Source organism: Ranitomeya variabilis, chromosome 5, assembly GCF_051348905.1.
Source record: "Ranitomeya variabilis isolate aRanVar5 chromosome 5, aRanVar5.hap1, whole genome shotgun sequence".
Lineage (NCBI taxonomy): Eukaryota > Metazoa > Chordata > Amphibia > Anura > Dendrobatidae > Ranitomeya > Ranitomeya variabilis.
Genome location: NC_135236.1, coordinates 628,781,982 through 628,794,524, shown reverse-complemented (window position 1 = coordinate 628,794,524; position 12,543 = coordinate 628,781,982). Strand labels below are relative to the sequence as shown.

Below are 12,543 nucleotides of genomic sequence, written 5' to 3'. Positions count from 1 at the left end.
AACTAGTCTTCGGTGCAGATTGGTCCCGCAGGCAGAGGCCTGTCACTCCAGAGCAGTGGACGGGAGAAGCCACCAGAGACCTTCCTAGCCAACTATCTCCTGCTACTTATGACAAAACTATAACAATGCATTTTCTGACACGTTGATGTGACAGTGGCAACCAATATGACTGCAATTCCTGTTGTCACTTGGAGAAACATGACTGCCACAACAAAACCAAAAATGTTAATCAGTTTGTTAGCAAAGCAAAACCAAAGTCGTTGGTTTGGAGACTGAGTAAACTGTCCGTTCTCTTGCACACATAGGATCACTCGTTTTTACTTTTGAGATCATACCATACAACAAATATTTTGAGCGCTCATGAAAGCGTGAGCGGCCTTGTGTTTTCTTTTGTGACTTCATCATGATTGAACATGACTGTTTGCTGTTGCCCAAATAATGAATCTTTTCTTCTAATGTTTCCTGATACATGAGTCACTGCAGGGTGTGCGAGGTGCTGGGCTCGGTGCTGCTCTTGGTGCTGCTCTTCCACAATCTTTTCTGGTTTCAGCCCACTGAAGAATATCGCAGAATTTAACTTGAATGTATTACAGGGGTCGTCCGGTGAAAACACATTTTATGACCGATCTATAGGATAGGTGATGCCTTATTGATCTGTGGGGGTCTGACCACTGGGACCCATACTGATCAGTGGTGTCCAAAACTTTTACCCCTGTTAGACTGGAGCAACAGTGCACATAATTGACCGCCTCTCCATTTAGGCTATGTGCACACATTGCAGATTTTGTTGCGGATCCGCAACGGCTTTCCATGCGTTTACAGTACAATGTAAACCTATGGAAAACGCAATCCGCAGTGCCTATGGTGTGGAAAAAGCCGCGTGTTACATTCCGCAGCATGTCAATTCTTTGTGCGGATTCCGCAGCGGTTTACACCTGCTCCATAATAGAAATCCGCAGGTGTAAAACCGCAGGTGGAATCCGCACAAAATACGCTATAATTCTGCAATAAATCCGCAGGTAAAACGCAGTGTCTTTTACCTGCGGATTTATCAAATCCGCTGTGGAAAAATCCGCAGAGCTAAGAAATATGTGTGCACATACCCTTATTCTCTATGAGGCTGCTGAGAGCTGTGTTTGGCTTATTTTTGGTAGCCCCATAGATAATGAATGTAGTGGCTGTTGGGTGTCTGACCTACTGCCCCATTTTGTTACCGGGATAAAAGTTCCCCATTGGAGACACAAATGACCCTTTCTGCCGATTGGTGGGTGCGGGTCCCAGTGCTCGGATACCCACCGATCAGAAAGTTATCACCTATCCTGCTGATAGTTGGAACTTGTTTTAACTGGACAGCCCCTTGAAGCTGCCTTTATGTCACCAATAAGAGTTAATGTAAATGAAATCCAAGGTCCCGTTGCCCCGGTCATTGTCACCGGTATACGTAGTATTTATGTGCATGGCTATTATGCTGATGCTTCTCACAAAGATCCCATACTGCACCAGTATAAACCAGTGCGATTTAGCTGGTGGTTGTGTGATGAATCAGTGCATTGTATATTTTCCCAGAGACACGGCATGACGTCCACATGTGTTTCCTTGGGTCATGGTCACACATACAAGGATACCGTTAACAAGATGATAAAGTATTAATTAGTCACTGTTGTGTAGTGATAAGGACGAGATCAGTGCCAGCTTGCATTTACTGCTGAGACAATGGCTCCGTGGTGCCAATCCGAGGAGGAATCGCATGGTTTCCGGTTGTCCTGCACTTTCTATTAGCATTTTGGACAGGTGGACATTGTCTTCTCTTAATGCTCTATTTCTTCCCAATAGGCTCTCTCCTGTCCCTCACTGAGGAGGAGGAGCGGGCACCAGACCTGGTAACGCTGGGTGCATTCGTGTGATGTGTTTGTGCCAATAACACTTTGTCCTTTTATTTTTTTTTTATTGCTAAACATACCCAACGTTTCCATTATTTTTTCTTTCTAAGATCCTTACCCCATGGTTGTTTGTTTGAGTTACAGCTAACATAGTTGGCATAGCATGAACCTGTGCCGAGCCAAGTAACCCTAAAGGATGGATTGAGAGATGGAGACCACATGCATAGAGCTGTGCACATTGTCTGCGGGCGTCACCGTCATCAGATTCATCCAACACATATTGCTGATGGCTGAGAAGACTCCATACAGATAGAGCTTCACGATTACTAATGCCAGTCATCTGAAAAACAACTATGTACTAGATGGTACAAAAAATGCCCCAAACCAGAAATTGTCATATCATATAACAGAAATGTCATTCACTGATTTAATTTCCCTCCTGTTGGACACCACATCTTTAGTTTCCTGCTTAACTGAACATCCTTTAAGAGGCACTTGACCACTTCTTCCAATCACTGGACTTGGTGATGTATAGCATATGACCACTGCTGCCAGTCACTGGACTTAGTGATGTATAGCATATGACCACTGCTGCCAGTCACTGGACTTAGTGATGCATAGCATATGACCACTGCTGCCAATCACTGGACTTAGTGATTTATAGCATATGACCACTGCTGCCAGTCACTGGACTTAGTGATGCATAGCATATGACCACTGCTGCCAATCACTGGACTTAGTGATGTATAGCATATGACCACTGCTGCCAATCACTGGACTTAGTGATGCATAGCACCTGAACACTGAGGCCAGTGACGGTCTACACAGCATTGTCACTGGAGACGTGGTTTTGGGGGGCAGGAGATCAGAAGGGCTCCCTGGTGCCGCTCACTTCACCATCAGGGGGTGATCAGTGCAGGTGATGTTGCATGTTCTTGAGCCTGACAGAAATCGTGGTCCGATCCTATTCTTCTGAGTAGGACATGTGCCTGATACCTTTCGATTGTTCCCGAAGAATAGCAGGGACTAGTTGACCCGTTATCAGTGTTCACCCCCTATGCTAGAGTGAGCGGCACTGGAGAGCCCCTATAAATGGGTGAGCACTATTTCTGGTATCTTATGGCTATTCTTGGCTTTGGGTACATTTTTAGTAAGTTAATAATTGTAGTGGCTACCAAATACACCACATGTCTAAGACCTGCGTCCTACTAACTGTTGCATCTCTCAAACCACCTCTAGATTTTGGTGTCGCAGACTCATTGACGCTCCGTCCGTACTTAATACTGTATTAATGCTGCAGGCTATGCGGTGATGGTGCATGACCTAAAGAGGTACATGGTGGAGCCTGAAAGCATGACCACAAGACATGGACACCGCAATCTGGTCACTAGAAAGGTGTCGTCACCCTCTACTGATGGGTGTCCCTGGCGTGCACCAAGCCTTACATAGCAGAAGTCGTCCTCTAGCCTAGTCCTTAATAAAACCTACACTGATTTCTCACCCTGCTAATTAACAAAAGAAGAAAAAACCCTTTGTATTAAATGTTTTTCTTACCAGTATTCTGTATATTATACATTTCAAAGACAAATAAAAGTAACTTGGTTCTCCAGTATTACATACAAATTGCTGGGCAGTAGAGCAAATCCCTTAAGGAGATGTATCCATCCCAGCAATACTCGATGCATGATTAAAGGCCGGATTCAGCAGCAATTAGGGAGCACTGATTAGAAATCTTCTTTCTGCTTGCTGTGTTGCTTGCCTGCATTGTGTGGTGTTTGTGCAATGCTTTCATGGATTTCTTGCCACTCCAAGCACATATTGTAACTTTCAGAGTTATTGATAAACTTAAGAGCATATTTTATGTAAACTTTGCATCAAATTGTCACTCTCTTTTTTTCTGGTAGCTCTAACATGGCTTCTCTGTGTACAGCCTCCTGCCATTTTTACTGCCCTGCTCTTCTGCCAATGCTGGTGGCAACAGTTATCTTTCTCGTCCCCCAGTACACATAGATGCTCAACATGTGTTGTCACTGGGAAGAGAGGACTGTGCTGGTGTCAGATGTCTCTGGTGGTACCTTGTCTCATCTGAGAACCAAGATTGGGCATGTTGAAATCCAACAGCTCAGTCATTTTTTTTTATGGGAACCTTCATAAAGCTGGAAGTCACCGTGTACATTAAAAGCTTAATCGGTCTGGCTTAAAATGTTGGTTTCAGCCAGCACTAATCGAATATTAATAGTTGGCTTTAAAGGGGTCCATCACTTCTCAGAAAGACAAATAGTGACAGAATATGAAATTATAAGACCTTTCTAACATACATGTTATTAGCAAATCGAATAATTACAGAATCTGGTGAGATTTTCTTCTCTGGGAGATACCCACTGTGGAGGTGGAGTGGGGTGTTGTGGGCCACAGATTTCTCTACAGCAGTGTTCCCCCAACTCCAGTCCTCAAGAGCCACCAACAGGTCATGTCTTCAGGATTTCCTTAGTACGGCCCAGGTGATGGAATTGTTGCCTGTCTAGGTGATGGAATTCTCACCTGGGCAATACTAAGGAATTCCTGAAAACATGACCTGTTGGTGGCTCTTGAGGACAAAACTTGGAGAACACCGCTCTACAGCATCTGAATAGTATATAAGGCTCAGTCAGACACCTGTGAAAATTGATCAGAAATCAGACCAGAATGCACAGACTGACCGCGGCATTCCCATCCAGAGCATAACAGCCTAGTAATACTTGTTGGGAGACCCGTGTCCAGTTCCGTGCATTAGTGGTCCGTATTCAGACCGATTTGCACGGATGTCTGCTTATGCTGAGATCTAGTTGGGTTTCAGGCAGAACAAATCCATTCGCTGTTTTGTCTAGTTGCTGGTCCATAGAGTTAAATTGGAGTATATCGATTCACCTTTTTTTTTTTTTTTTTTTCCATAAATTTGCCAAAACTCAAGTAACCTGCCTCTGTTGTGTTAGTAGCTTGAACTTCTCTTTATACAGAATATTGCTATCTCTCAGACATGTACTCCTGCTGCTAAATGGTGAATCTGCAAGAGGAGGGCATAACTGCTGCTAATGGGTTAATTCAGCTTTTACACTAAATTAGTGAGGACTTTTTTTTTTACTTTTTCGAATTGTATATATTTCAGGAAGGGTTTTATTTCCCAGGATGTGATGGTTCCTATTTTTAGAGAATTTTTGTTGTCTTACAAACACATCTGTTGATGGTAAAAATCGGGAAACCCGTCTGCTTTGATTTGTATGTTGCTGAGTAAAGGAAGGCCGACCAATCCTTTCTGTACAGCTTGCTGTGGAGTAATGCTGTGCTGTTGCATGTCTGTCCCTGCATGTTTTGTGCATGATTACATCTACTTGCTTTAATTCTAACCCACTTTTAACTACTAACTTTCCCTGCAGGAGCTTGAAAGATCAATAGCTATTTTTACTCCATGCCTTTTTAATAATCAGTCCAACATCTTGTCATCTGAACGTTCCAATTTGCAAAATGGGTCTTTATAGTAAAATTTTGAGTCCCCACAAAAATTCAGAAGAGTAGTGTGTGTTAAAGGGGTTGTCTCATCTTAAATGTGTAAAATTGTAAAAGAAAAGCAGTTTACTTACTGTGTAACTTATTTTCTTGTTATTGCTTACTGCTGGTTGCTTGGGTTACCGGCCACCTCTGCAGTTTAGCAGTTTTGGAGGGTCTCCTTGGCAAGTAATGCAGCTCTTACAAGCTCTTTGCGATAGAGCTCGCAAGCGCTGCTCTGCAGCTGTCTGGATCCAGCCAACCTCAGTGCTCTTATGATCTTCTGGTCAGAGCAACGTCAGAGAGCACACCGTCCGGGCCACCATATAGCTGGGCTATAAAGTCAATTAAAAGCCCTTCTTCCTCAGCCTGGGAAGCCTGGGAGACTGAGGAGCGGAGCTCCTGAAGATAGGTGATGCAACCCCTTCAAGTCCCCATTATGTGAATGGGTAACTAATACAGACAGACACATACATCAATTTTAAAAAATAATAATTTTGCAACTAATATGCAGGTGCTTTGTTGCTCTCAGCTGATCATAAAGAAGCTGTGCACTTTAAAACAAAAAACTGCGTTGTCCAGTTTGGACAACTCTTTGGAAGTGATTATTCATCCCCTTTAAGTCACAAAGTTGATCTTTGTGTATAAACCATGGGCGTGATTATAGAGGGTGCAAGACTGGACTCTGCGGTGGCGTTTTAGGGATAGTGAACACGCCCAGTATTTTTCAGAAATGACAGCTGATTGTTTGGGTCCCATCTGCCTTGTGCCAGGGACTGTTCTAACAAGCCAGGATTGTCCAAAGCAGAGGACCCTTAAAGGGACAGGGTCACATCATAGTTTCCATTAGCCAAGCAGTAGAACATTGAATGCAACATGACCTTTGAATGGAAAAAGATGCCATCATGTAAACCAGTGCCATATACTTAAAGTAACAGACATTTAATTGTAGATAACCTATAGAATATTCTCATTTATCTCCTAATCTTTCAGCTCCGAACGAGTTCTCTTTAAGGTATCGGTTGTATGATTTATTTGTATTGACCATTTACTATGAAGCGGCTCTGCCTCTATGAACATTTGACTCATTGCTCTGTTCTCCATGTTCTCTTTTTAGCGAATAGAAAAGCTGGCTGTGCCGTTACCTCGCTGCTAGCGTCCGAACTGACCAAGGATGACGCATTAACAGCGGTGGCTGCAAAGAAGAAGAAAGCGAGCGATGAAGATCTGATTGGCCATGAAGAGAGTGCAGATATGCTCACGCGCTCCAGTTAACCATGCGGTGCAAGATCTACACGTGGAAGAACCTCCTAAGAATTCTGAAGATGATTTTTAACACCGAGGCTCGTGTCAGAGAGGCGAAGGGATGTCGTCAGTTTTTGGTCATAGGTGGACGGTGCTAATCAATGGTCTTCATTTTCTTGAATTTTTTATTTTTTTTTTAAGTAGGAGTGTGACAGGTGTAGGTAACATGTTAAGTGCTAAAGCTGCGTGCAGGGCATCTTTACAGCCAAGTACTTGGAGTTTCGGCATGAAGCCCTCCACATGGTGAGAAAGCTCTAGACTGGACTTAGTCAAGCTAACCAAAGTATGGACTAGTGTATATACAATTCTGCCTTAATTCCTCTGTTTGCTTACCTCTCGAGGATGGAGAAGATCAATATCACTGTAATGTACATTGCGATTTTATTTATCTTGGAATTGTGATTGCACAGGTCATCTGCTATCAATGATTACGGGCACCGAGTGACGTGATGCTTATTGCTGGAAACCTCTTTTGCGTACCCAATGTATGTTCTTTTTCTCTGTGTTGTCTTGAAGGCCCGTTGATGATGGTACCTTCTCTCCAAGTCCTACAGACACGAGAGGCCATATTTGTATTCCTTTAGTCAGATGTTTTTGCCTTTTTATGGCATTTTTCATATTGGATTGATATACCGTAACATAAATTCTCCAACGTGCTGACAGCTCTAGATCTGTAAGAGCTCTTGACACTTAGTGGTAAAATGTTTTTATCTAATTACAGGGGACTTTGGGCTTATTAGAGGACCGTGTACTAATCACTTTTCTTTTTTTAATCCCTGGTGGATTGAAAAGGTACATTTGGATTGGCCTGTGTAGGATGTAAGCTGTAGTATTCCAAAAATCATTTCTATGTTTGCGTATACATATCAACACATCATTCCTGTTCTCGCTGTGTAGTGCTTGACTTTATTTCATTTACACATCTTTTTCTTTTGGAAACTTTTTTGAATTTTAAATTGCTTTCTTGAATGTAACATAAGATCCTCATCAGGAAGATGATCATCTTCCAAATTGACGGCCACAAGCCTTTGGTGAACCTGGCCACCTTGTTGTCTGCTTGATTGTTTCGCCAGCTTAGCTTTTTCTTTGTAGCGCATCATGGTCCCAGGTCCATCTATATAACAGAAAAAATAGTCAGACACTGCAAATAATAAAATAAAGAGAGGAATATGTGTTTGCAGGATGCTGTATGATGGCATTTACAGTGGTTTTATTTTCTACATGAATATATTATTGAGTTATAGGATTATTATATATAGGATTCCTCAGTATTTCCACATGGAAGCACGTGAAGTAATATAATTTGATCATAGGCTTTATTGCATTGCTTCTTGTTAACGGATGAGCCAGCTGTGCTGTATCAGTACTAGGAGGGCTCCGTTAGAATGTATGGGGGCAGGGGCACCATCGTAGTCTAGTTATACAATAGTTCACACCTAATAAACAAGACTTTAGTATACTTGCATTACATTCACTAAACCTGTATAGTCACAGTATTTCATTTCGGTAACTTTTGGGGTAATACGAATACATCTGAACTCGTGATATGGTCAAACTAGAATATCCAGAGTCAGCAATTTTTATTTTCGATAGTCATATGATAAAACATAACCAGCTTGATCCATGGTGGGATCTGGATGATTTCCCATGGCATATTCTTTTTATGTCTTTTGTATAGAAATATTGAATGTTTCATTACCAAGCACAAAAAACAGCTGAATGTGAACACCAGCAACCTACTAAGGAAAGCAAGAAGAAAACCGACAAAATTGTGCTGAAGTGAATGTCAACAAATTTTAGGCTTGGTGCTCACTACTTACCTTGTATTTCTATTTACATTTATCATGGAAATGGCCACAATCTTTGTCGGACAACTTATGAGGTTGGCAGTCTATAACTTGGGTTACACTTCAGCATAAGTATGTGTAGTCCCCAACTGAGCCACAGGACACACTTGGTTACCATTAATCGTTACAGGACATTAAAATAGCTGTTTTATTGTTACACTGAAAGAAACCCACCTTATGTTAATAGGATCTGTGCCTGTGAGCATGTGCAGTAGGAAGCTCGCTACTGTAACCTCAAGATAACAGTATGTGGTATAGGTTAAGCTATCTTCAGGTTCCAGCAGCTGTGCAGCACTCAGACTGGATGGACAGCAGTGTGAGCAGCCTCGTCTTACCTCAACACTCCTGGCATCTCCAGTATTAGATCATCCACTGAGACCTCCTCTTATTACACATGACTGGAGGAGGCGGAGATTAGATCATCCACTGAGACCACCGCATCCTACACATGACTGGAGAAGACGGAGATTATATCATCCACTGAGACCACCGCATCCTACACATGACTGGAGAAGACGGAGATTATATCATCCACTGAGACCACCGCATCCTACACATGACTGGAGAAGACGGAGATTATATCATCCACTGAGACCACCACTTCCTACACATGACTGGAGGAGGCGGAGATTAGATCATCCACTGAGACCACCACTTCCTACACATGACTGGAGGAGGCGGAGATTAGATCATCCACTGAGACCACCACTTCCTACACATGACTGGAGGAGGCGGAGATTAGATCATCCACTGAGACCACCACTTCCTACACATGACTGGAGGAGGCGGAGATTAGATCATCCACTGAGACCACCGCATCCTACACATGACTGGAGAAGACGGAGATTATATCATCCACTAAGATCACCGTTTCCTACACATGACTGGAGGAGGCGGAGATTAGATCATCCACTGAGACCACCACTTCCTACACATGACTGGAGGAGGCGGAGATTAGATCATCCACTGAGACCACCACTTCCTACACATGACTAGAGGAGGCGGAGATTAGATCATCCACTGAGACCACCACTTCCTACACATGACTGGAGGAGGCGGAGATTAGATCATCCACTGAGACCTCTTCCTATGCCAGACTGGAGGAGGAGGAGGAGGAGATTAGATCATCCACTGAGACCACCGCATCCTACACATGACTGGAGGAGATGGAGATTAGATCATCCACTGAGACCACCGCATCCTACACATGACTGGAGGAGGCGGGGATTATATCCACTGAGACCACCACTTCCTACACATGACTGGAGGAGGCGGGGATTAGATCATCCACTGAGACCACCACTTCCTACACATGACTGGAGGAGGCGGAGATTAGATCATACACTGAGACCACCACTTCCTACACATGACTGGAGGAGATGGAGATAAGATCATCCACTGAGACCACTACTTCCTACACATGACTGGAGGAGATGGAGATAAGATCATCCACTAAGATCACCGCTTCCTACACATGACTGGAGGAGGCGGGGATTATATCCACTGAGACCACCACTTCCTACACATGACTGGAGGAGGCGGAGATTAGATCATCCACTGAGACCACCGCATCCTACACATGACTGGAGGAGGAGGAGATTAGATCATCCACTGAGACCACCACTTCCTACACATGACTGGAGGAGGCGGAGATTAGATCACCCACTGAGACCTCTTCCTACACATGACTGGAGGAGGCTGAGATTAGATCACCCACTGAGACCTCTTGCTACACATGACTGGAGGAGGCGGAGCTCCTTACTGCACGTGCTCACAGACACCGGTCTTATTAACATTCTAGGTTCCTGTCAGTGTAATAAGACTGTAGCCATTTTTCTGTACAATAATGATTATGTATCTTGCCAAAATAAAAATTGCTAATTAAAGGTATATAGGAATTTATTTAGAACTTTTTTTTCTTTCTGCCTTTATTTTTTTTCCATTCCAGGAGAACCCCCTTTAAATTGCCTTTCTGTATTAGTTCAGAGCACATAAAACAAGTCCAATAGAGAAGACACATAAAGAAGTAAATTCAGGATCTAGGACAGACAGGATCTTTAATTCTAGCACTGATTGAGAGCAGCTAACGATTTACTCTGAAATTAACACAGTTTGCCAAAAACTCTTCTGTGTTAGGACTTACATGTCAGGTGGGATAATCCGTGCTGTAGATCTGTCAGGATATAGGTGGACGTTCAGATTACAGCATTTTGATAGAAAATTTTGTATGTTTTTGTTTTAGCCTCAGGAACCAAGTATCACAATAAGCATCATCGTTCATACTTTAGTTTTACAGATTTTATTTTGGTGTTTTAGTTAGTCTCAGATTTATTTTTTCTACTCTTCAGAATGTTCTGGGTGCTGGGCTCCCTGTACTTATATTACTTATACAGCATTGTAAAATGTTTAGTCTTTTATTGATTTTTACTCCATAGGCACATTGTCCTATTCTCAGTGGTAGTGATTTCCATATCTGAGACCACGTTGGATGCGTGTGAAAAAACTGTGGCTTTTAATAGAGATCTGACCAACATGCCGAGTTACCGAATATATTTGGTACTTCCTATAGAAAGTGAAGGTATTGCAGAAGTTTCCTAGCTGGGTGGGGATGGCTCGTCACTTTGAGCTGCCATTATATCATATGGCGGTCATAAAACAGCCGATGGTCTGCCGAAGGGTTGTGTCAAGGATACTGCTGGCACTTGGAAACGCCAAGCAGCTGCTCTGTGGATATTATGCATTTTCTCATTTGTATATATATATTTTTTTTTAACAAAGGATGTGGTTTTAAACCATAAAATCCTCTTTTGTTATTGCCTTCCTTTACATTGATCTACCAGTTGGGCGTAGAGGATGACGTGATATTTATGTACTAGTGTTGATCCAAGAGTCTCCCCAAGTTACACGCTTCTTTCTCATCTGAAAAAACATTATTTTTTTTTTATTTTTATTTTTTTGCCGTGCTTGAAAATGAGTGCTGCTAATTTAAAATAATGCTCAGTACAGTGAGGGGTATGTTCAATATCATGGTCCCAAGGGAAAAACGAATGATCCATATCTCTCGCTGGTACTTTGTTATTGAATTAGGTTCTCAACCTCGCTGCCACCTCTGTAAACTGCCATATGTTTATCCCTGACTCCAATGCAGTTTCATTTGATTATTTTCAAATCCTACATGCCAAATGCGGCAAGCCAGACTTCTCATTTATTTTTATATATATTGCATTTTACACTGTTTATACCACTGAAATTATGTTTTCCTAGCTCATTTTTGGTCTTATTTTTTCTGGGAATTGTAATCATATCATATTTTTGTTTAAAATGTTAATAAAACAATTCAACTGTTCGTGCTTATCTTTATCCTCTCATGGCTGAATGAGAAAAATGCTCAGACACTAAAGGCCTCCATACACAGTAGATGAAAGTCTGCTAAGCCTGCCAATTTTAGCAGAACCAGCCAATCATGTGATGGTTATGGGGCGGGTGTCACCTGAGTTTTTTGTTCACATGGGCCCAGAGGGGGCTCATGATAGCCATAGTGCACTGTAGCTAAAGGATGGGGAAAATATGTAGGAGGTGGGGCTTAGCTAGTGAATGGGTGGGGCCTAATCAAGCATGGGCGTGGCTTAGCTGAGCAGTGTATGCTGCATTCATCCAGTGTGTGACTGGCACTAGGGACGGTTTTAGACAAAGTGGGGCTCTGGGCAAAAGTTTAAAGTGGATCCCAAATACTCACATATTGGACCATCACACAGAAACATTTCGGTTGTATTTACATGCGCTGAGTTCAGGCCGTTAAACGAGTGTGATTGACAATATTGAGGTCTTTCAACGCTTGTTCCTGCGTTTCTTTATACCAGCTGAGGAAGAATGATGGGGACAGATAGTCCTTGATACAGTATAATGCAGGTCCCATATAGTAGATACAGTATAATGCACTCCCCATGGTCCTTGATAGAGTATAATGTAGCCCCACACACAGTATAATT

At 42.6% G+C, this 12,543-nt stretch overlaps 1 protein-coding gene across 1 annotated transcript in view; it reads left to right on the top strand.

Annotated features, from left to right (window-relative positions):
* Positions 1–11,900, top strand: part of LOC143776634 (protein diaphanous homolog 1-like) — a 39,658-nt gene extending 27,758 nt beyond the window's left edge. Inside the window, exons 10-11 of the mRNA XM_077266194.1 lie at positions 1,834–1,880; positions 6,520–11,900. Coding sequence (XP_077122309.1) covers positions 1,834–1,880; positions 6,520–6,558 — 86 coding nt within the window. The 3' untranslated portion in view covers positions 6,559–11,900. The remainder of the gene's footprint in view (positions 1–1,833; positions 1,881–6,519) is intronic.
* The last annotated feature ends 643 nt before the right edge of the window (positions 11,901–12,543 follow it).